General features: G+C 37.5%; 1 protein-coding gene across 1 annotated transcript in view; it reads right to left on the reverse strand.

The window, feature by feature from the left end:
• Window positions 1–12,025, reverse strand: part of WDR43 (WD repeat domain 43) — a 39,866-nt gene extending 27,841 nt beyond the window's left edge. Inside the window, exons 1-3 of the mRNA XM_017676602.3 lie at window positions 11,751–12,025; window positions 3,280–3,417; window positions 268–389 (exon numbers count right to left, since the gene is read on the reverse strand). Coding sequence (XP_017532091.1) covers window positions 268–389; window positions 3,280–3,417; window positions 11,751–11,975 — 485 coding nt within the window. The 5' untranslated portion in view covers window positions 11,976–12,025. The remainder of the gene's footprint in view (window positions 1–267; window positions 390–3,279; window positions 3,418–11,750) is intronic.
• Window positions 12,026–25,282: the final 13,257 nt, after the last annotated feature.

Below are 25,282 nucleotides of genomic sequence, written 5' to 3' on the forward strand. Positions count from 1 at the left end.
ACTAGCCCTCATTTGACCAGTAGTTGCACGCTACCTTATGGCATCTTTTGTGCCATTATTGAATTTTTATGTATTAAAAGTTTGCATGCACAATTCAAAGTTTCTTGAGAACATCTATAACCTTCTTAGTGTCTACATTCTCCACTGCAGCCAATATAAAACTTTACTTTGATAAAGCAACAATGCAGCCTTGATTTGTCAAACTAACGCACTTCCAAAGAGTAACAGTTACCCCTCTGATATCATAAAACCATCAGTGTTACTCACCACTTTACTTTGCATGTCTGTGTATTCCATTCCACAATATATTTATCATCTGAACAACTATACAAACAGCCATTATCTTGATGCCACTGTATGCAATTGACTTTGTTGTCATGTCCACCACTCTGCAGATTAAAAAAAAAAAGACTTAAGAAAAAAAACTCATCTGATATGATCATGTACACTCTGGAATCATTACTAAACATTTAACTAAAATGTTAGGCCTTGAACTCCCTTTACGATAATTTTGATGATACCTCATAGAATTATACATAAATCTGTAACATGGAATTTCTGAGTTTATTAAAAAGGAACCAAGAGCACCAGGGTTAGGAGTGTAGGGATGATGTGGTGAAGTAGAAAAGGGCCAGGCTTTGACACTAGTCTGTCCTGAAATTGAATCCTTCTAGTTACGTGATCATGGATAAGTAATTTAACTAACTGAAAAAGCCTTAACCACAACTATCCACTTCCAACAGCAAAAACAGTAATAAATCGGCTGTTACTTCATCTAATGTCAATTTTTCCTTCCTTTCTTCTGGAAAAACATTGCTTCCACATTGTAAGTCAAATGATACTAGTCCTAAATGTCACTTGCTTTTGACAGGAATGCCAGCACTAGGCATGATAAAATACTTCATGTACAGTGGCAAAGTTTGTGACACTTGAGTAAACCAGCAAAATCAAACCTTACAGAGTTTAAAGTCAACAGTTAAGGTAAAAACCATGTCTAGTCAAATCTATCCTTGAAAACCCCTTTTAAAAAAGTACCAAAACTCAGTAAAGAAATCACTGTTTCTTCAAGTAAACACTAAATGTTTCCTTGTGCTATAGATTATACCACAGGAATACTTTCAACACACTCAGCATAGTAAGATGCTCACTCAGAGGCACATAGGAATGCAGACATGGGCTCGGAAGAGCAAATTCAAGTCTTCCATCTCACATATATTCCAGGATGAACTCATTTCAGTAGAATAAGGTGTTATATCACCTACAATGTAAGCAGTTATTGTTTTTACTCTTTCTGCCTCAGTTTTCATATATTAAATGTACATACAATGAATCACCACTGAGCACCTATCTAAGTTAAGGATGAAAGTTACAACTCAAAACCACTTCTACCATATAGATTGCTCCCACCTCAAAACAAAAACATTTTTCAATGTTAAGTGCAGTTACTTCTTTTTCCTCCTATCAGCTGTTTTGTATTAGACACACACACAATGAAGTGAACAAAGGATATGAACAGATAAATTCATAGAAAGAATTCAATAGGAAAATAAAGATTTTCAAAGTTAGAAATCCAAGAGATACAAAGCAAAACAAAATAGTATTTCAGTCTGTTCATTCAGCGATTTGTTTAGCATTGTAATTCCCATGCTGCTAAGGCTATAGTAAATGTGGCACTATTGCACATTCCTAGGGGGTGTCTATCAGCTGTCCAATGATTCATTCATTTACTCACTTTCGATATATTATTATATCTAAATCACAATAAAATCATGCAAGATAAATTATACAATATACAATTTAAGAGATGAGAAGTTAAATTACTTATCCATGATCATGTAACTAAAAGGATTCAATCTCAGGACAGACTAGTGTCAAAGCCTGGCCCCTTTCTACTTCACCACATCATCCCTACACTCCTAAGCCTGGCGCTCTTGTATCCTTTTTAATAAACTCAGAAATTCCGTGTTACAGATTTATGTATAATTCTATGAGGTACCATCAAAATGATCGTAAAGGGAGTTTGAGGCTCCATCGGTATCAGTTTGTAGCCAAAGAAAGCAGCTATGACACCGAACAGGATGCTATGTACCTGCTGACCACAAACAACTGACCAAAATAAAGGGGGAAAAGGATCACACTCAACTCAGAGGAGAGGAGGAAGAAAAAGGGGAGATTCCTTCTTGCTTTGTATACACCTCAAAGCACTTTTTCTTACAGTTGTACATTATTTTAAATATGAAAACAAGTAATATATATTTAAAAGCAGATTTTACATCAGATAAAATTTTTCACCTATCAAATCAGCTGGTTTTTTGTTAGTGTTATTGTCATTTTAATAGGAATATTCAATGGTGGCAGTAACACTACTGAAATACAGGTACTCTCCATTACTGACTCAAGTACAAATTACGAAAACTCTTCCAGAAAGTACTTTTAACTATTTTTGAAAAGCCCTATCACTCAAATTGTTTGAGCCATTATTTACACGTAAGTAATTCTGGGAATCCACATAAGAAAAAAAAAATTTAGAACGACAAAAAAACTTGGAAACCACCTACCTAATGGTCAATAGAAAACACATTTCTGCTTTGCCAGATGGATTGCCAGCAGGCTCCACCAATAAGGGGTGCAAGAGGGGGAGAGGGCTGGAGGAGGAGCAAGGGACTTGTTCCTTCCTGTCTCCCAGTCTGCATCAGCCCAGCACTGCTCCACCCCAGCAGTGGGGAGCCTTTCAACAGCAGCTGAACCCAATATGCAATGTTACAACACTTGCAGAACCAGTCTCCTTCCTGCAGACACACCAGTCATCAGCTAAAGCCCCTCCTTGGTGGTCTGGACCTAAGCCCACAGGGCCACTTCTCAAGGGACAGCACCACTGAGAGCAATACCTGCTCCTCAAAGGTCTGAGTTTCAACAATAATCCCAAGAATCTTCTTTGTTCCCCAGCCCTACAGGTGGCGAGCTCCTTCTCGCAAGTGCTGTCTCTGATACTTATGAATTTTTTTACCCATATTTATTTTAAACCTATTCAACAATTCTTCACATTTGATTACGTTACCTATGTTACATAGGTAGAACTATGTCACCTACCACAGCTCTTATCAAATATTACTCTTCAGAATTTTAAATGTGGGAAGGGCAGACAAATAATCCTATAGTGCAGATCCTATAGCATATCCTGAACTGTCTTGTTTTTAATAAGCCTGTAATAATCAGAGTCCCTGTCATATCTCTTTTATATAAAATATACATACACCACACACACACACATATACTTACTGTCAATTTACTGTGTAATTCTCCTTTGACTGTACTGTATAATAAAATGCTACCAACTGCTGTACCAAGAGCCAACAAGTCAACCTGGTTACTCGGTTCTATAGCTTCTGATTTCCTTTTTTTCCTTTGGGGGCTTTCCTGGAAAAAAAAAGAAAAAAGAAAACAATGTTTTATTTTGTATTTCAAACACAAAACATAATTAATGCATAAATGCAAATGTCCACTAGCCTACAAACGAAACATGACTGTTACTAAGAAACACTTAAAAAAAAAGTGGAAGTGAGATTTGCTCCCAGATGATTTTTTTCCCTCCTACTTAGAACAAAAATCACTCCAAATGGTAAGAGGAGCTCATAATTCCCTGTCCCAGTCTCCAACCTCTCTGTTAGGAAGGCAGCAAACAAGACAACTTGGTACACTTTCAGTATTGTCTTAATGGGTCCAAGCAGTCTCCCTGCTGCTTCCGATTCTCACAAACTAACCACTCCTAACAGGTCCGAGTGAAACCTCCACTCCGCAAGCATAGAGATTTTAGACCCGCACCTGTGCAGCCAATGCTTCCCTGCCCTCCTAATCTCCTGCATTCTAGTGTTGTTTTCAGGAAAAGGGACTCAAATTGTTTTTATTTGCAAACATGCATTTACCTCAATTTGAGTCAAAAAACTGTTGTTAACCAGTAGACCAGCACAGGGTGCACACACCACAAAAGTTGCTCCAGCGACCGATTAAGGGCTAGCCTGGAAGTTCCATGGTGTCTTGGTGATTCTAATGACTTAAAAGGCACAAATTTCAATCCAGTGTCAAATGCTACAAGACTTCTTTCATTTATTTCAAAAAATGGTACAAACAGCTTCCGTCTATCATCAAAAAGACAATGAATGATCACAACCTCAGAGTACTACTTCAGAGTTTATAATTATATAAACTTTTGAATGCCAAAGAGTTGTTTATATTGACTTACTCTTCTTGAGGGAGTCACTTAAGTTTCTGATCACAGGAATAACAGGTTCAGATAGAAACAGGTTCAGAAAAATCATAATTTCAGAACTTCTCTTCCATATGTCAATGTTTTTAAAATTGAACCCTACTAGCCTGTATTTTAATAAAGCTCTGATAAATTCATTTTTTTGGTGTAAAACACCCGAATACCACAGGAAAGAGAACATCTCTACAGTTGAACTTTGCTTTAAAGCACAAAGCAGACCAAGATAGAATATCAGAGGAGAAGATTTATAAAATAGTTTCCTTTTTTTTTCTTCCAGTTATCTTATGGGAATGCTAAATTTGAAGAATTTGATTCATTGGATACACTTAGGTCAACATAAAGTAAAAAGATTTACAGAAAATGAAAGTAACTTTTTAAATACAGAAAAAAGAATGTGCATTTGACAAGTACTGAGAAATGCATCTAATTAATAAATCCAGAAGAGAAGTTATAATTAAAAGCCAAAATATAAAAAAGTCTGACAATATCATCAGCAACATTTAATTTGCTTCAAACATTGAAACTTTAGCACAAGATCCTATCCTCAGAATGATCCTAGAGTAAATGTCATTTCTACATAAGGTTAGGAACACAAACACGCATTTCAGGCCAAGACAGTGGGACAAAGTATGCCAACCTACTACTACATCAGAAGAGAAAACTTCTCTGAAAGATTTGAGAAATTGTTTCTTCTACTCTTGGTTTTCCCAAACCAAATTAAAAATTCTACATTTAAGTTTCTAATGTGTGAAACATAGGCTGGTACAAATACGTGTGTTTTTCTACATATGTGAATTTGCATTAAATAGCATAAAGAAGTTTTAGAAATTAAGCACAAACATACTCAAAGTCCTAATTCCGCTCTCAGCAAAATCCTTTTTGAAAGAAGCAGAAGTAAATAGGAGGAGCATGCACATAATCTATGACCAATTTTGAGGATCATGGTCTAAACATAGATAATAATCCAATTAATCTAAAAAAAATTACTAACCAGTGTAAGTTTTCTAAGAGCTGAAGATCTTTTTAAAAGTAACCTCCCATTCAGCAGAATGAGCATGTCCAGACAGGAGATACATCAACCAAGTAACAAGTCTATATAAACAATGTGTACTCTAGTGAAATTTATTATTTTAAATACTACCCCATTACTAGATATTTCTGAAACCAAGAGTTTAGTACTACTGATGATCATAGCTTATAACAGACCTTTTCTATCTGAACCTATTATTTCTGTGATCAGAAACTTCAATAACTCCCCCAATATAAGCAACTCTCTGGCATTCAAAAGTACCTACACTTTACCTCCAACCCACCATTCCAACCTTATTTCCAATTCCACCTTTACATTACACTCCCTAATCACAAATACAGTTTCCTGTTTTGCTTTTCCCTACACTTGGGGGGAAGGGCTTTTCCTTATCACCTCAATTTTCATTTGGTTAAAAATCTACCTATGTTTCAAGGTCCACCTCAAATATCATCTCTCCAGAAAAATCTCTTCTTTCTCTTAAGGCACAAGTCATACTCTGCTTTGCATTACTAGATACAGATATATATATATCTGAATTGCCTTTATTTTTTCCGTGATGTATTAGTCAAACTCAGGTTTGTTTCCTCTAAAGTGTCTAGTACAATGTCATGTGCACATTAATTATATATGTAAATATATACAGTCATGGAAAGGGTAAGCTAACAATTTAGTTCACATTATTTGTGACCAGAAAATCTGAGTTCCTGAAGGTACCAGGAGTGAAGACCAAAACAATGTCATTTCTTATACTAAATAGTCTTTTCCAATGTGACAATGTGACTGAGCTAAGCAATACTAATACCAGTCAGAAGAAAGCGTCTCAGCATTTGACACGGAAGGCAATCGGAAAGGGGACTGCGAGTCTATGAATGACACACGTGCACGATTTATAAAAGCAAGTCATAGGACAGACATGGGGAGAACAAAGAGCAAAAAGCACATCCAAGTGATAAGAAGTCTGAATTTGATGAATTAGCAGTAACATTTAGAATGAGATCCCAGAGTCAGAGTTTACAGAGCCAGTACACTGATAAAAACCCATGTATCTATAACTGAAACAACTTTCACAAAGAAACTTCTCTGTTCCCATGCAAAATCCACTGTGCTATTGTTTTGCATTTTTTAATGCTGTCGCAACCCACTAAATCTATTTCACAACCCAGTAACGGATCAAAACCTAGTTTTGAAAATAACTGACCCCTAGACACTGAAAATTATGCCAATGTTTCAAGTGTCATCCAGCAGCTAGTCTAGTATCTTACACCTTTTTCCAGCCTATCATACTGTCATTCTGGCAAATGTTTGTTTCATGGATAGCTGAATAAAATGTATGCATTTTACATACAATCACATCAGTATTTATACCAAAAACAAATTCTATCAAACTCTACTACAAAGCCACAGTAATCAAGACAATTTGGTACTGGCACAAGAACAGACCCATAGACCAGTGGAACAGGATAGAGAGTCCAGATATTAACCCAAACATAAAATGTCAATTAATATACAATAAAGGAGCCATGCACATACAATGGGGAAAAGACAGCCTCAACAGCTGGTACTGGTGAAACTGGACAGCTACATGTAAGAGAATGCAACTGGATCAATGTCTAACCCCATACACAATAGTAAATTCGAAATGGATCAAAGACCTGAATATAAGACATGAAACCATAAAACTCTTAGAAAATATATAGGCAAAAATCTCTTGGACATAAACACGAAAGACTTCTACATGAACATATCTCCCCAGGCAAGGGAAATAAAAGCAAAAATGAACAAGTGGGACTATATCAAGCTGAGAAGCTTCTGTACAGCAAAGGACACCACCAATAGAACAAAAAGGCACCCTACAGTATAGGAGAATATATTCATAAATGACAGATCCGATAAAGGGTTGACATCCAAAATATATAAAGAGCTCACGCACCTCAACAAACAAAAAGCAAATAATCCAATAAAAAAATGGCCAGAGGAGATGAACAGACAGTTCTCCAAAGAAGAAATTCAGATGGCCAACAGACACATGAAAAGATGTTCCACATCACTAGTCATCAAAGAAATGTAAGTTAAAACCACAATGAGCTATCACCTCACACCTGTAAGGATCGCCACCATCCAAAAGACAAACAATAACAAATGTTGGCAAGTTTGTGGAAAAGGGGAACCCTCCTACACTGCTGGTGGGAATGTAAATTAGTTCAACCATTGTGGAAAGCAGTACGGAGGTTCATTAAAAAAAACTCAAAATAGAAATAGCATTTGACCCAGGAATTCCACTCCTAGGAATTTATCCTAAGAATGCAGCAGCCCAGTTTGAAAAAGACAGATGCACCCCTATGTTTATTGCAGCACTATTTACAATAGCCAAGAATTGGAAGCAACCTAAATGTCCATCAGTAGATGAATGGATAAAGATGTGGTACATATACACAGTGGAATATTATTCAGTCATAAGAAGAAAACAAATCCTACCATTTGCAACAACATGGATGGAGCTAGAGGGTATAATGCTCAGTGAAATAATCCAGGTGGAGAAAGACAAGTATCAAATGATGTCACTCATCTGTGGAGTTTAAGAACAAAGCAAAAACTGAAGGAACAAAACAGCAGCAGGCTCACAGAACCCAAGAATGGACTAACAGTTACCAAAGAGAAAGGGACTGGGGAGGATGGGTGGGAACGGAGGGTTAAGGGGTGGAGGGAAGAAATGGGGCATTATGATTAGCATGTATAATGTGGGTGGGGGGCATGGGGAGGGCTGTACAACACAGAGAAGACACATAGTGACTCTACAGCATCTTACTATGCTGATGTACAGAGACTGTAATGCGGTATGTGGGGGGGACTTGGTGATGGGGGGAGTCTAGTAAACAATCTTCCTCATGTAATTGTAGATTAATGATACCAAAATAAGAAAGAAAGGAAGGAAGGAAGGAAGGGAGGGAGGGAGGGAGAGAGAGAGAAGGAAGGAAGAAAAACAAATGCACAGGAGCTTCTATTTTGTCAATGGGATCTAATCTGCAAATGTTATCTTCTTTTGAAGTATAAACTACAAGTAGAGACCTCAAGACACGGCACTGCACAGGAATACAACTGGATTGTGCTACATCTCTAAGGGATGTGCGCAGGGATACTCAGCTTTTTCCTAGAAACACCCTTAATAATACTGTGCTTGTCCTGTCCAACGTCTCAAATGCCATGTGCTTTGTTCAATAAGCACTAAGCTGTGGGGGGTCATGTTAACTGCAGTGATAGCAAAGCAGGATGAATATATTTACTGTGGGCTCTACAGCAGTTAGGGAAGGAAAAGTCGGAGAGTTTCAGATTTAAGAGAGCAGTGAAATAGCAGGGTCAGTTCCCAGGTGGCACAGCCACTTACTGTATGGCTTTGACATACCTTTTAACAACTCAGCCTCAATTTATACACATAAACCTGAGAAGCTTTAAAAATAGCATTCCATCTATAGTCCATTAATCTAACTCCTTACACTTTCCTTATTATCATTAGAGGTTCTTTTCCCCCAGGCTCCATCAACCAAGGAATGCTCAGCTATATGAAACACACAAAAATCCTCTACAAACTGTGGAAACTAAATGCAAAGTACTGCAGAATTCTGTGACCAAGAACAAGCAGCAGCAGCCTAATTTTTTCAAATTATTTATGAACCATTACTTTAATTCCTGTTACCCAAGAAACCCAGCACAAACTCATTTTTCTCCATTGCTAACAGTAATGTCACCAAACTTTGTCCTTGGGTGGCAAATCGCCAATTATTGAACCAGATGCAGGATATTCCTGCAAAATGATTTACATTGAGAAATGTAGCAGTAAATGATAAACTGAGCCCTTACAGAACACTCACTGATCCATTCAACAACCAACATTTATTGAGCACATATTACATGCCAGGTCATACTGCACCAGTCATACATACAGCCTCATTCAATCCTCTCAGGACCCTGAAAGAGGGGTGGCATTACTGGAAACATGGGCTTCAGAATAACACCTTTTTCATGCCTCATATTCTTGTCTCAATGACGAGATCACCTTAAAACTTAAATAGCTAGGGTTAACCCAAGGATCTGGAAGCAGAGGCTGAAACAATTGCTACAAATCACTCCTCATGTTTTATCTTTAAAAATCACTTATTTTTACACCATGTGTGCAATTTTGTTTTAATACAAGAAAACTACTACTCTCCCTCATCTTCAAGCAAAAACGTTACTGCAAGAGATACAATTCCCCTGCCCCAAGATGATAAAGACTGGATTTCCACATTCCTCCCAGCTCTCAATTTTGTGACTCAAGATCTAGGGTTACAGCATAGGAGCACGGGACCAGGTGTCAGAGTTCCTCCACTCCAACTACTTTATTGATTAAGGCTTTGGTGAAGTCATTTAAACTTCTTTAGGTCTGATTCTGTTTTTAAAAATGTAATAATTTCAGGGCACTTCATAGAGTTGTGTGGCTAAAACAAGAGCATAAAATAAAAGGATATTTGTATAAGAACTTCTTTCAAATGTAGCCCAACTTTCGTTTTTCAATGAGACCCCCAAAATTAAAAGTGCCCTGCACAATGTGCCAAAAGCAAGTTTGAGTTGAGTCCTGGTTATGAAACCAAATCCAGATATTTTTCTATTGTATCTGGTATGGCTTTAAACAGGATATTTAAGATAAGCAAAAGTTTTATTCCGGAGGCATGCAATACAGTTTGTAAGTGAACAGAAAAACAAATTGATGACAAACTTTTGCCAGCCTAATATTAACTAATTGTTGAAGACAAGAACAAAGCTCTAAATACCTGAGTTCTAGTTCTGGTTCCATTTTTGGCTTTTTGCAAGTTCCTTAATTTTCCAGATCCTCAGTTTCTTCTTCCCAAACAAGGCAAAAAATTAGTCTTTATCTACCTTGTGGGTATTAACCATACCACTGTGAGATACTAATAATAGCAACACTTAACACTTGTAGCACTTGTACACCAAGAACTCGTCTAAATGCTTGCACATTATTAAATACGTTGGCTTTCACAAATACTCTGTGAGGTGGGTACTATAATCCTTGCTTTACAAATGGGGAACTAGAGGCACAATTACTACCATGAAGCCAAGACTGGATTCAAATGTAGGAAAGAAGTATATATCTTGGGTCCATTCACCAAATCTTTGCTCTCTATTTCCCCTCAACATTAGTATTATCACCACTTTACAGGGCTATTAAAATACAAACACAGAAAAGAACTTTGAAGAGGAAAATACGCAGAATGGGGTACTTTTAATGAGAACTGTGATTTTTTTTAAAGTCCGAGTTTTGTGCTTAGTCCCGACAAGATTTCTTTTATCAACAAATGTCACTTCATCCAGAAACTATAAAAATCTAGCTTAAATCTGAAAAATACATAAACATACTCATCCAAAGTATAACAATAGATGTGTATCTACTTTCAACCTACAAACTTAACAAAAAGTTCCCCCAGGCTAGTCACAGAGTTAAGAGCTGTCCCAAATGCTAGCTTTTGAGCTTTATAAATAAAGTCAACTAAACACCACCCCTCAAAACACCTGATGCTTCCAAATCACATTGGACTGGTTCGATTTGGCAACCTTAGAACTGCAGCTCCCACGTGCGTGAGAGAACAGATGTAGTGGAGTGACTCAACAGTGAATGGCATCTTATCTGAGATGCGTCCCTAACACTGAAAGGCCTTCCCTATCTCGGCAGTGACCCATTCAACGTCACGCGGGCTCATTCGCTAAGTTAAACTACAACTTCACTTTACCTCCATATCCTAATACAGACTTCAGACTTGGGGGAAAGGTGTGTGTACAAAAGGGGAGCCGAACAGATGTCAAAAATAAAGCAACAAGGTACAAACGGCTGAGAATAGAAGCGAGCCTGGGAAAGTCAAGAATTTTAAGACTGCGCCCCATATCGTGGACTTGGAAGAGAACACGTGGTGGGTTGGCACCCAAGTGAGGAGGGTTATCTGGAAACAAGCAATGAGACTAATTCATTACAACCACCCAGGCAAAGCCGGTGGGCTGGGTAGAGGGTGGGAGAAGAGTACAGATCAAAGAAGGGTCTCTGTCAAAGGCCATAACTCTAAAAAGCGCGTGCGATGAGCGAGGCCCAGCAGAAAGAAGTCGCCCCTGGGGGGCCGGGGGCCTAGGCGAAAATGGCGGCCTGGAGAACTACGAAACTCAGACCGCATGGAGCTCGCCTGTAGGGCTCAGATCCACGGCCAGTGAGATCGGGCCGCGCCCTCCCTCGCTGCCCCACAGACAGGCCCCACACGGGGCTGGCAGCGTGGGCCCAGTCCGCGCTCCGCCGAGCTCCGCCACGTTCCGGGCCGAGGAGGCGCAATCGCGATGCTTGGCCACGCGCCGCAGGGTCTAGAGGGGCGCAGAGACCGAGCCCCGACGGGCGCCCGCCCCCAGCAGTCCCGCCTGCTCTACCTTGGCCTGCAGCCGCGCTGGCGCCCAGGCCAGGCAGGTGCAAGTACCGCTGAGGTGCGCGGAAGGCACGTATTCCTGGTGCAGCCGGTTGCTGGCTGTCTCCCACACTCGCAGCTGACCGTCTGTAGACGCCAAAGCGAAGTAGGCCTGGTTCTGCGGAGAGAAGGCGCAGGGGATCCCCGACGGGGACAGAGAGTCGGCAACTTTGACGCGGCCCGCCGCCATTGCTGCTCTGGCTCCGCGGCAGCCACGTGTTCGCCCGTGCGCAGGCGCACCGGCGCGGGGCGGGGCCTGGAGGGAGGAAGTGGGGGCGGAGGGAGGGCAGGGAGTCGAAGGAGAGGCTCTGCGCAACGCAAGAGGGCGTTGGGCTGCCCACCCTGTGGACGGTGGCCCGCTGGGCCCAATGTTAACTGGTACTAGGAAGTGTAGAGGAACGTGATTGTAGACGGGCGAACAGGGCACGTTCCTTAAAAAAAAAGAAGAAAGAAGATTTGGGTCGGTTTTTTTTAATAACATGTTAAATAAAATGTTTAAAATAAATATGCACCTATAACTTCATGATTGTAACAAGTGTTTCCATTTTTTCCTACCACTTACAGGCTACAATCACGTATATACATAATTTATTCAACCGTAGTAGTGTAAAAGTAATGGTGGGAGCGGCTATTTCCTCTTACTCTCTCAGGATTTATACCATATTACTACATCAAATAGACAGTTTTCAATGTATCCATAATTTTTCACCAAAGCTATGCATTCTGATTCAAGAAATGCCACTACCTGTTCAGCCAATACCGAGCTTATTGTCTAGCAGGAAAGAGCAAAAAACACCACCTTCAGGACTATAGGGAGACTCTGAAATTTTTATAGCCAAGGAGTACTATGGTAAGATTTTCATTTTAGATAATATAGAATGACAAATTGACTATATCATTAAAAGACCTCCTGATACTCAACTGTAGGGGATATGACACCAAACAGACAAAATAGGAAAACAGTGGGTCAGATTCCAAGTATAATATGAAGTTAGAGCCAATAGGACTCACTAAATGGATTGATAGTGAAGGGTGAGAAGAGGCATGAGACAAGAATGACTCTAAGGCCTAAGCAAAAAGGTGAATGGTGATACCATTGCTGAATTGTGGAAATCAGTTTGGGTAGAGTGGAAATCAGAGTTCTGTTTTAGTTAAGTATGATGTGCCTATTAGACATCCAAATAGAGTTGTTCAAGAGAAAGTTTGATATTGAGATCACAGGGATAGAAATTTTGAATGATGCTTGCCGTGCTGATGGGTTTCAGCCCGAACAAGTTTACTATAAATTCAGTGTGACCAAAGAAATGACAGTAGAACGTTCTTGGGGTGAAAGGGTTATACCCAACTTTATTTCCATGGTGGCAGGTCAATCACTAGAATCCTTTCCAGTCAGAGAGACTCTGAATACAACAAGCTGGTCTCTGCCTCTGGGTCTCTCTACCCGCGCAGCCACCTCAGTCTCTGTCCTCGGTGCTGCCACCACTCCAGTCTTGTCTCTGCTCTCCTGCAGCCTTGGAACCCTGCCACCGTATCTTCCAGAGCACTGGGCAGAGTTCTTTATATGGAGTCAATAACAACGTCTTGCCCACACATGCGTAGTGAGCTAGCCGACCAGTGCCAGGTGAGAATCCTGGCAATAGGAACTTTCACTTTATCCATAATGCTATTTGAAACTATGGGACTGGTCAGATCATGCTGGGTGTTAAGCATAGAGAAGAAAATTTAATCCCAAACTATATCAATCTTTACAGGTCGGGAAGAGAAAGAAGATCCAGCAAAGGCTACTGAGAAAAGGTAACAGTGACTCAGGATGAAAGTTCAGAAGAATGAGATGCCCTGGAAACCAAGTTTTTGTAAAGATTTCATAAGCGAGATGTGATCAAAGCCACATCAAATGCTGTAAGATAAAGACTGAGAATTACCCTCTCACCCCATGCCTCCTTGCCCCAGGCTGCTTGATATATATGGATTTTAAGAATCTATAACCTGGTTCCTGTCAACCTCCCCAACATCATTACTCACTCATAGATTGCCTCAGACATCACACCCCAGATCTGATCTGCTTCACATTTTCTTCCATTGTGTCCTTGTTCAGGGTTCTGCTTTTTTGCTCATGCCTATAATTTAGGCTCTTTCCACTCTCTCTCTGCCCCAATTTCAGCCCTTCATACAATTTATTAAAACTTTAATTCCTATCATCCTGAAGAGTGATAGATCCTATCAATCTTAAATCCTTAACAAAATATTAGCAAATCAAGCATAGCAATATATAAAAGTGATTATATGCCATGATCAACTTGGATTTATGTCAGGAATGCAAGGTTGGTTCAACATTCAAAAACCAATCAATGTAATATGCCATATTAATAGAAAAGGATAAAAAAAGTATGATAATCTCAAAAATACAGAAAAAGAACAAAATCAAACACCCATTCACGATTTTGAAAAAAGAAAATAAGAACTTTCAGCAAACTAGGAATATAAGAGATCCTCCTCAACATGATAAAGGGAGTCTCCAAAAACCCAAATTCACCTCATACTTAATAGGGAAAGACTGATACTTTACCCATTGAGATTGAGAACAAATCAATGCTGCCCACTCTTACCAATTCTATTCAATAAATTACTGAAGGTTCTAGAGAATGCAATAAAGTTAACAATAATAACAATAATAGTAATAATAGTGATGGCACCCAAGTTGGAAAGGAAGGAGTAAATGTAGCTTTATTCACCAGTGACTTGTAGAAAATGTCAAGGAATTCACCAAAAAAATTCTAAAACTGATAAATGAATATAGCAATGTAACAAGATACAAAATCAATATAAAGAAAAACCAACTGTATTTCTACATACTATCAATGGACAATCTGAAAATGAAATTGTGAAAATTACTCCATTTCTAATAGCATCAGAAAGAGTACAATACTTGAAAATAAGTTTAACAAAAGAAGTTCAAGACTTGTGCTCTGAAAAGTACAAAACATTGCTGAAAGAATTTAAAGGAAACCCAAATAAGTATGCAGACATGGCATACTCAAGAACTGGTAAAAGTAAACTCAATATCACCAAGATAACAGTTCTCAATTTGGTCTACACACTCAATGTGATCCCCAGTAAAATCTTAGTAGGACTTTCTGTAGAAATTGGTAAGTTGATCCTCAAAGTTATATGGAAATGCAAGGGATCTAAAATAGTGAAAACAGTTTTTTACAAGAAAAACTAAGTCAGTGCACTCACACTACATGATTTCAAAACAAACTATAAAGCTACAGTATGAAACTATAACCATGACAGTGTGATAATGGTGCAAATATGGACAGTAAAGCAATGGAATAAAAATCATGAGTACAGAAATAAACTTTTACATTTAAAGTCAATTAATATAGATAAGGAGCAAAGACAATTCAATGGGCAAAGACTATTATTTTTAAAAGATAGTACTGGGCCAGGTGGGTAGCCACAAGCAAAAAACATAAGACAATTAATTTGAAAATCGAAAAAGAATAGACATTTCACCAAAGAAGATATATGAATGGCTGAAAATAATATGAAAAGATGGTCAACATCATTAGCCATTAAGAAAATACAAATCAAAACAACAATGAGATACCAGTTCATGCCCATTAGGATGGTTACAATAAAAAAGACAGACAATAAATAATGTTGGTGAGGATGAGGAGAAATTGGAACCCTTATCTATTTTTCATGGAAATAGAATACAGCTACTTTAGAAAATGATTTGACAGTTTTAAAAAAATTAACATGAACTTCCTGTACAACCTAGTAATTCCACTCCTAGATACCTTACCAATAGAAATGAAAACATATGCCCACGCATATGTTTCATAGCTATATTATTCACATAGCTAAAAACTGTAAACTATTCAAACGTTTAGCAACTAGTAATAGATAAAATACATTATACCCAAACAATGGAATGTTACTTAGCAATAAAAATGAAGTATTGATATATGCTACAAAATGGTTGAGCCTCAAAAACATGCTAAGTAAAAGAAGCTGGACACAAAAGATTACATGTTATATAATTCCATCTATATGAAATATTCAGAAAAGACATATTTACAGAGGCAGAAAACCAATCAGTGGTTCCCCGGGGCTAGGGTAGGAAACACAGCTTAAATGCAAGTGACCATGAGGAAACTTTTCAGTTTGATAGAAATGTTCAAAAATTAGGTTGTGGTAACGGTTGCACAACTCTATAAACTCACTAAAAATCATTGAGTTGTTCACCTACAATGGATGAATTTTATGATATGCAAATTATGTACCAATGAAACTTTTTTTATAAAGGCTTTCCTGAACTCTTTTTGTGTGTTTCTTTGTTTGTTTGTTTTTTATTTTGGTATCATTAATGTACAATTACTTGAACAACATTATGATTACTAGACTCCCCCATTATCAAGTCCCCCCCTACATATCCCATTACAGTCACTGTCCATCAGCATAGTAAGATGCTATAGAATCATTACTTGTCTTCTCTGTATATACTGTCTTTCCCGTGCCCCCCCCCCACGACATAATGTATGCTAATCGTAAAGTCCTCTTTTCCCCCTTATCCCTCCCTTCTCACCCATCCTCCCCAGTCCCTTTCCCTTTGGTAACTGTTAGTCCTTTCTTGGGTTCTGTGAGTCTGCTGCTGTTTTGTTCCTTCAGTTTTTGCTTTGTTCTTAAACAACACAGATGAGTGAAATCATTTGATACTTGCTTTCTCTGCCTGGTTTATTTCACTGAGCATAATACCCTCTAGCTCCATCCATGTTGTCATAAATGGTAGGATTTGTTTTCTTCTTATGGTTGAATAATATTCCATTGTGTATATGTACCACATCTTCTTTATCCATTCATCTACTGATGGACACTTAGGTTGCTTCCATTTCTTGGCTATTATAAATCGTGCTGCAATAAACATAGGGGTGCATCTGTCTTTTTCAAACTGGGCTGCTGCATTCTTAGGGTAAATTCCTAGGAGTGGAATTCCTGGGTCAAATGCTATTTCTATTTTGAGTTTTTTGATGAACCTCCATACTGCTTTTCACAATCGTTGAACTAGTTTACATTCCCACCAGCAGTGTAGGAGGGTTCCCCTTTCTCCACAAACGTGCCAATATTTGTTGTCGTTTGACTTTTGGACATGGGCCATCCTAACTGGTGTGAGGTGATATCTCATTATGGTTTTAATTTGCATTTCTCTGATGATTAGTGATGTGGAGCATCTTTTCATGTGCCTGTTGGCCATCTGAATTTCTTCTTTGGAGAAGTGTCCATTCAGCTACTCTGCCCATTTTTTAATTGGCTTATTTGCTTTTTGTTTGTTGAGGTGCATGAGTTCTTTATATAATTTGGACATCAACCCCTTATTGGATATGTCATTTATGAATATATTCTCCCATACTGTAGAATGTCTTTTTGTTCTACTGATGGTGTCCTTTGCTGTACAGAAGATTTTTAGTTTGATACAGTTCCACTTGTTCATTTTTGCTTTTGTTTCCCTTGCCCAGGGAGATATGTTCATGAAGAAGTTTATGTCCAAGAGATTTTGCCTATATATTTTTAAAGAGTTTTATGGTTTCATGACTTACATTCAGGTCTTTGATTCATTTACAGTTTACTTTTGTGTGGGGGATTAGATAGTAATCCAGTTTCATTCTCTTACAAGTAGCTGTCCAGTTTTGCCAACACCAGCTGATGAAGAGGCTGTCATTTCTCCATTGTATATCCATGGCTCCTTTATCGTATGTTAATTGACCATATATGTTTGGGTTTATATCTGGGATCTCTATTCTGTTCCACTGGTCTATGGGTCTGTTCTTGTGCCAATACCAAATTGTCTTGATTACTGTGGCTTTGTAGTAGAGCTTGAAGTCAAGGAGCATAATTCCTCCTGCTTTATTCTTCCTTCTCAGCATTGCTTTGGCTTATCAGGCTTTTGGGGTCTTTTGTCATTCCATATGAATATTAGAACTATTTGCTCTAGTTCATTGAAGAATGCTGTAGGTATTTTGATAGGGACTGCATTGAATCTGTAGATTGCTTAAGGCAGGATGGCCATTTTGACAACATTAATTCTTCCTACACAAGAGCATGGGATGAATTTCCATTTGTTAGTGTCCTCTTTAATTTCTCTTAAGAGTGTCTTGTAGTTTTCAGAGTATAGATCTTTCATTCCTTGGTTAGGTTTATTCCTAGGTATTTTATTCTTTTTGATGCAATTGTGAATGGAATTGTTTCCCTGATTTCTCTCTCTGCTAGTTCATCATTAGTGTATAGGAAGGCAACAGATTCTGTGTATTAATTTTGTATCCTGCAACTTTGCTGAATTCAGATATTAGATCTAGTAGTTTTGGAGTGTATTCTTTAGGGTTTTTATGTACAATATCATGTCAAACTGCAAACAGTTTAACTTCTTCCTTGCCAATATGGATGCCTTTTATTTCTTTGTGTTGTCTGATTGTTGTGGCTACGACCTCCAGTACTATGTTGAATAAAAGTGGGGAGCGTGGGCATCCTTGTGTTGTTTCCGATCTTAAAGGAAAAGCTTTCAGCTTCTTGCTGTTAAGAATAATGTTGGCAATGGCTTTGTAATATATTGCCTTTATTATGTTGAGATACTTGCACTCTATACCCATTTTGTTGAGATTTTTTATCATGAATGCATGTTGAATTTTGTTAAATGCTTTTTCAGCATCTATGGAGATGATCATGTGGTTTCTGTCCTTCTTTTTGTTGATGTAGTGGATGATGTTGATGGATTTTTGAATGTTGTACCATCCTTGCATCCCTGAGATGAATCCAACTTGATCATGATGGATGATCTTTTTTATGTATTTTTGAATTTGGTTTGATAATATTTTGTTGAGTATTTTTGTATCTATGTTCATCAGGTATATTGGTCTGTAATTTTCTTTTTTTGTGTTGTCTTTGCCTTGTTTTAGTATTAGAGTGATGTTGGCCTCATAGAATGAGTTTGGGAGTATTCCCTCCTCTTCTACTTTTTGGAAAACTTTAAGGAGGATGGGTATTAGGTCTTCATTAAATATTTGATAAAATTCAGCAGTGAAACCATCTGGTTCAGGGATTTTGTTCTTAGGTAGGTTTTTGATTACCAATTCAATTTCTTTGCTGGTAATTGGTGTATTCAGATTTTCTGTTTCTTCCTGGGTCAGCCTTGGAAGGTTGTATTTTTCTAGAAAGTTGTCCATTTCCTCTAGGTTATCCAGATTGTTACAATTTTTCATTATATTCTCTCATAATTCTTTGTATTTCTGTGGTGTCCATAGTGATTTTCCCTTTCTCATTTCTGATTCTGTTTATGTGTATAGACTCTCTTTTTTTCTTGATAAGTCTGGCTAAGGGTTTATCTATTTTGTTTATTTTCTCAAAGAACCAGCTCCTGCTTTCATTGATTCTTTGTATTGTTTTATTCTTCTCTATTTTATTTCTTTCTGCTTTAATCTTTATTATGTCCTTCCTTCTACTGACTTTGGGCCTCATCTGTTCTTCCTTTTCTAGTTTCATTAATTGTGAGTTTAGGCTGTTCATTTGGGGTTGTTCTTCCTTCCTGTGGTTGGCCTGTATTGCAGTATATTTCCCTCTTAGCACGGCCTTTGCTGCATCCCGCAGATTTTGTGTTGTTGAGTTATTGTTGTCATTTGTCTCCATATATTGTTTGATCTCTGTTTTTATTTGGTCATTGATCCATTGAATATTTAGGAGCATGTTATTAAGCACCCATGTGTTTGTGGGCTTTTTCATTTTCTTTGTGTAATTTATTTCTAGTTTCATACCTTTGTGATCTGAGAAGCTGTTTGGTACAATTTCAATCTTTTTTAATTTACTGAGGCTCTTTTTATGGTCTGGTATATGATCTATTCTTGAAAATGTTCCATGTGCACTTGAGAAGAATATGTACCCTGTTGCTTTTGGATGGAGTTTTCTGTAGATGTCCGTTAGGTCCATCTGTTCTAATATGTTGTTCAGTGCCTCTGTCTCACTTATTTTCCATATGGTTGATCTGTCCTTTGGAGTGGGTGGTGTGTTGAAGTCTCCTAGAATGAATGCATTGCATTCTATTTCCCCCTTTAATTCTGTTAGTATTTGCTTCACATATGTAGGTGATCATTTGTTGGGTATATAGATATTTATAATAGTTATATCCTCTTGTTGGGCTGACCCTTTTATCATTACATAATGTCCTTCTTTGTCTTGAAGTCTATTTTGTCTGATAAAAGTACCACAACTCCTCTTTTTTCTCACTATTAGTTGCATGAAATCTTTTTCCATCACTTTACTTTCAGTCTGTGTATGTCTTTGGGTTTGGAGTGAGTCTCTTGTAGGCAGCACAGAGATGGATCCTGTTTTTTAATCAATTCAGTAACTTTATGTCTTTTGATTGGTCCATTCAGACCATTTACATTTAGGGTGATTATCGATAGGTATGCACTTATTGCCATTGCAGGCTTTAGATTTGTGGTTACCAAAGGTCCCTGAACTCTTTTTTTTTATAGTAGAGTACCAATAGTTGATATGCAGCATTAAGCTAAACCTCATTTCAGTAGTATTTCTGCAAAAAATTCATATTCCAAGTATAAGCAGGAAGAAACATGAGACAAACCCAAAGTGAATGGCATTCTATAAAACAACTGGCCTATACTCCTAAAAAATGTCAAGGTCAAAAAATAGAGGGTGAGGAGCTATTTGTTTCAGATTAAAGAAGGCTGAAGAGACAAGGCAACTTAGTGAATGTGTGACCCTGGATTGAATCCTGAACTGGACAAAAACTGTAAATGGTATTATTGGGCTAAGTGATAAAATTTGAATGTGATCTGTAGATAATACTATTATGGGAATGTTAAATGTCCTTAATGTGATAATCTGTACTGTGGTTAGGTAGAAGAATGTCTTTGTTCTTAGGAAATACTCACTGAAGTGTTTGGGGGTAAAGGGGCACAATATCTCCAACCTACTTTCAACTGGGTTCAGAAAAAAATGTGTGTGTGTGTGTGTGTGTGTGTGTGTGTGTGTGTCTACATGTGTCCGCATGCTGTGCACAGAAACGGAGGCAGAAAGAGAGGGGTAGAGAATGAAAAAGCAAAGGGGTTACATGTAAGCCATTGGTAAATCTGGACAAGTACAGGTGATCATTGTGCAACTTTTGAAATTTTATCAACATAAAAGTTACCCCAAAAAAGTCTCTCTAAATCCCCAAGCTCAAACACCCACTGCTTAGGCAATCCATGTCTGAGTTTCTGGGATGATGATTTCTATCATTTCATTTAAAATAATAAAATAGTTAAAATAATCTGTCCCAGAATCAATCATCTCAGTGGAACCCCTGGAACACTCAACTCCCAGAGGAGATGATTTTTTAAAACACAACTCCCTTCTCTATATGACAAAATTATTTTTAGTAGTAATCATGAAATTAAACAAATAACAATGAAGGCCATGGAAGAACCATGATAATTTTCTCTGATTGAACTTCACATACGTAATCCTGCCAGTTAAAAAAAAATAAATGAATAACTAAATATTGTGATAAATATTATAGTACAAAAAGGAAGAAAAGTTGAATATTTATATTTTTAATGACATTAAATCATTTTTTTCAAGAGGGAGCTTATATCTACATATCGGTATTATAAATTAATAACACTGGTTTCATTTTCAAGTGTTTAACTTCTACAGATTTGTTTGTCAATGGCTTCAGCAAAATAGATTTTCTTCACTTAGCCATGTTCAACTCAGTGCTCCTAGATTGTCAATCTGTATTTGCTTACAGATGCTGGGCAATACTTTGTAGTAATTTTAATTTTAAGCAGCCTCTTTTACATGAAACAACACATACACAAATAGTTAAGAAAAGGCTTGACAATAGGATAAGTTTGAGAGAGACTCATAAAAGTCCTGTTTTTGTAATAGATTTCAGATATTATAATACTATCCATGTCTTTATTTTCTGTGGTAGCTAAGTAGCTTTCAGATGTCTCTACAGTTAAAATATTTTAAGCACAAATAAAAATCCCAAGTAGCCATAGAAATGACAGGATTGAAGTAACTCAGTTATGCATCTTCATCTTTATAATTGTAATACTATCACTGTTTATTTTAAGTCTCCTATTTGAATACAGGAAATATACCACAGGGGTTGGGAACAAGAATTGTGCCCATTGCAAGCTTGAATGGTTCTGAAACTTTAAGAAGTGAAAGAGAACTCTTATAAATGAACCCACATGCATTGGGACCAACTATACAATTAGGACTTCTTGGAATTAGCTTTCTTATGCATTGTAAAATTTATTAAAGGATAGTAAAATGTGCTAATATGAAGCATATGTACATACAAAGATACATATATAATAAGCAAAACTCAATAGTAACTACAGCACTTATAGAATCTGAGCCAATAAAATATTTTTTAAGACAAAAAAGCATTTTACCATTGACATTGCTTAATGTTACCTGGTGATAATAGGAAGCTGACTGGCTTTTAGTTGGTTTTGGTATCGTTTTTGAAATCTGTGCAGGGAGTGTAGCTCTTCATTGCTGGGCTGAGACCTCCTGCCACTTTGACCTGGTTATGCCACTCTGTCTCCCTGAATGTGGGATTGTGATTTTTTTTGAGGGCAGTAACTACTCCTACTCCCCTGACCTCCAATCTCTGTACCCTGAGCCTAGCAAAACACACAGCACCCAGTAGATACTCAACGCATGTTTACTGAAGAACTAAATGAAAAAATATAAGATAGGAGTAGGGAGGTTTTGGATGAAGGTAGTCCAGTCTGATGATTATTGAAATAGTGTATTTCAGGAGCTGTGCTTAGGTGGTGGCTAATAGAAATGGAAAGGAAATCCACAGGACTTGACTACTGATCAGCGGTTGTACGTGTGGTCTTTCAGAAGAGAGCGTTGCAGAGAGAACAATCAGAGACGACTTGGAACTTTATAGCCTAGAAATAGTAAGAAATCATGAGATTTTAACTGATAAAGGGACTATAAGAGGATCAAGCTTCCAGGGAACTGGAAGAATGGAAAAATGGAGGAAAGGAGGAAATGATGAGTGAGTTCAGCCTGGTTCATGCTGAGTTTGAGGACCAGCAAGCAAACCAGAGATGATGACTAGGAGACAGTTGAAAATAAGGATTTTATATTTAATTTTTTTTGTTTAAAAGATACAAGCAGCTTGTTTATAGTTTTCCACTGCCTTTTTCAATAGTATGCTGCTTCAGCTATTTTGTGCCTAAATAGGATTTTAAGCAGATCTGGGAACATAACTACTCTTTATACCAGATTACAAATATCCTATTTACAAATTCTAGGAATGCAACACATTTATTAAATGGGGATTGTCAAAGTTGCTAACACGCATCTGTGAGAGAAAATTCCAGTTGCCTCTAAATCCATTCCCTCCTTCTTTAATATTAACAGAATTTCAGATTTTTAACTAGGGCTATGTTTGGTTGTAATAAAGACTAGTTTTCTCAGCTTCCTTTGCAGCTAGATCTGACCATGTGATTAAGTCGTGGTCCAGGACGTGTAAAAAGAGACAGGCACATTTTTAGGGAACTGTTTTTAAGGGAAAAGGACATGGCATTCTTCCCTCTTCCCCCTTCTTATTGACTGGAGTTCAATGTAATGGCTGGAGCTTGAATAGCCATGGTGAACTATAAAGTAAGCTTTGGAATAGAGACCACACGCAGGAGTACCTGACATTTCAGAATGCCATCTTGACCCTGAATTCTACCTTCACTTACAGCCACACTGTATCCTAACTAATATAGCGTATCAAATTATTTGAATTTAAAAGCACAAACCAGAGTCCTTTAATTAGGCAGGATTTCTTATAGTATGAGACCTTAGAACAATGTCTTTTGTACATGGTCTTGCTAAGGTTTTACTGCTGTTTATGCTCATTCATAATCTATAATACAAAGAGTCAATGTCAGTCAAAGATTAGAGTATGACTACAATTTTACAAAACGAAATAAAAAGCAATGCACAGAAGCAATATTAGTTCAGGGAAGTCTTTTCAAGGTGAGGTATGTATGATTAGGAGCCAATTATGTAAAGTAAATGAATGATGGAGTGATGACTGAATATTCCCAAGGTTTTACATTTTCAAAAGGTTTTAGGTTTAGAGGAGCTTGATTATTTTACGTGTGTTCATAAACAGAGAACATAAACACAAAGCTTAAATGCTTCATAATTAACTTTAAATATCAGAGGACTGGTTGTTAAGTTCTGCAGGGTGAGTTGGTAGCACCTGAGAAAGAAATGGAGGGCAGAAGTGTGGAGGTTCCCTGAGGCCCACACTAACACCAGACCCTGAGCAGAAGTCGGAGTGGTGGGGAGGAAGTGAGAGTCTGTCCATTCTCCAGGAGGACCCTGTGGAGGAGGAAAGAGAATCTAAGATCCTCCCTAGGAGAGAAATCTCAAGGAGGGCAGATCGGTTCTTAACATTCTAAAATGATGGCTCACAATGTGCTATCAAACTGGTTCTGGATCATCCTGTATAGTATCATCTAATTTGGGAACAAAAAAGGTATCTAATGAGTGGTGGTGTGTGATGATAAGTAAAAGATCTTCTAATTCTAAATATCAGACAACTTTTCTTTAAAACCTGTAAACATACTTGAGAAGTTTTTAAACCTCTCTGAATTTAGGTTTACAATTTCTTTTTTAAATTGAGGTATAACTGACATATTATATTAGTTTCAGGTGTACAACTTAATGATTTGATATTTGTATATATTGTGAAATGATCACCACAATAAGTCTAGTTAACATTGGTCACTGGTCACCATACATAGTTAACAAAATTTTTCTTGTGATGAGAACTTATAAGATCTACTCTCGTAGCAACTTTCAAATATGCAATACAGTGTTATTAACTACAGTCACCATGATGTACGTTATATCCCCATGTCTTATTTTATAACTGGAAATTTGTACCTTTTGACCCCCGTTAATTGACCCCTTAGGTTTCTAATACCCAACAGTAAATCCTAGGGTAGAAGTTCTACACAATCTGGATTGAAGTTCAGCAGCTACTGGGGAAAAAAAATGAAAAAGGAAGGGAAAGAAGTTGTGTACTTAGACTTAAATGCTTTATATTTCACTAAAAATCAGTGAGAGAAAAATATGTGAACCTCAACAGTTCTAGTAACAGCTAAATACATGTACAGATACAGAACAAAATACACAAATATTAAACATAATTGGACCATATTTACATGCTGAATTATTTATTGTAGGCACATAGATATCAGGGCTTTTAGGTTTCTCATTTCCTTTCTTCATTTATTAATTCAACAAATATTTATTGAAGGCACATTGTACACTAGGCACTAGAATTATAATGATGAACAAGATACAGCCTTCTCCACAATCTTAACCTCTAACCTGGGAAATGGTAAATAAATGGCGATTTTCATATATGACATGTGCCATAATAAGTCTAAAGACAGGACACCCCAGGAA

Source organism: Manis javanica, chromosome 1, assembly GCF_040802235.1.
Source record: "Manis javanica isolate MJ-LG chromosome 1, MJ_LKY, whole genome shotgun sequence".
NCBI classification, from domain to species: Eukaryota; Metazoa; Chordata; class Mammalia; order Pholidota; family Manidae; genus Manis; species Manis javanica.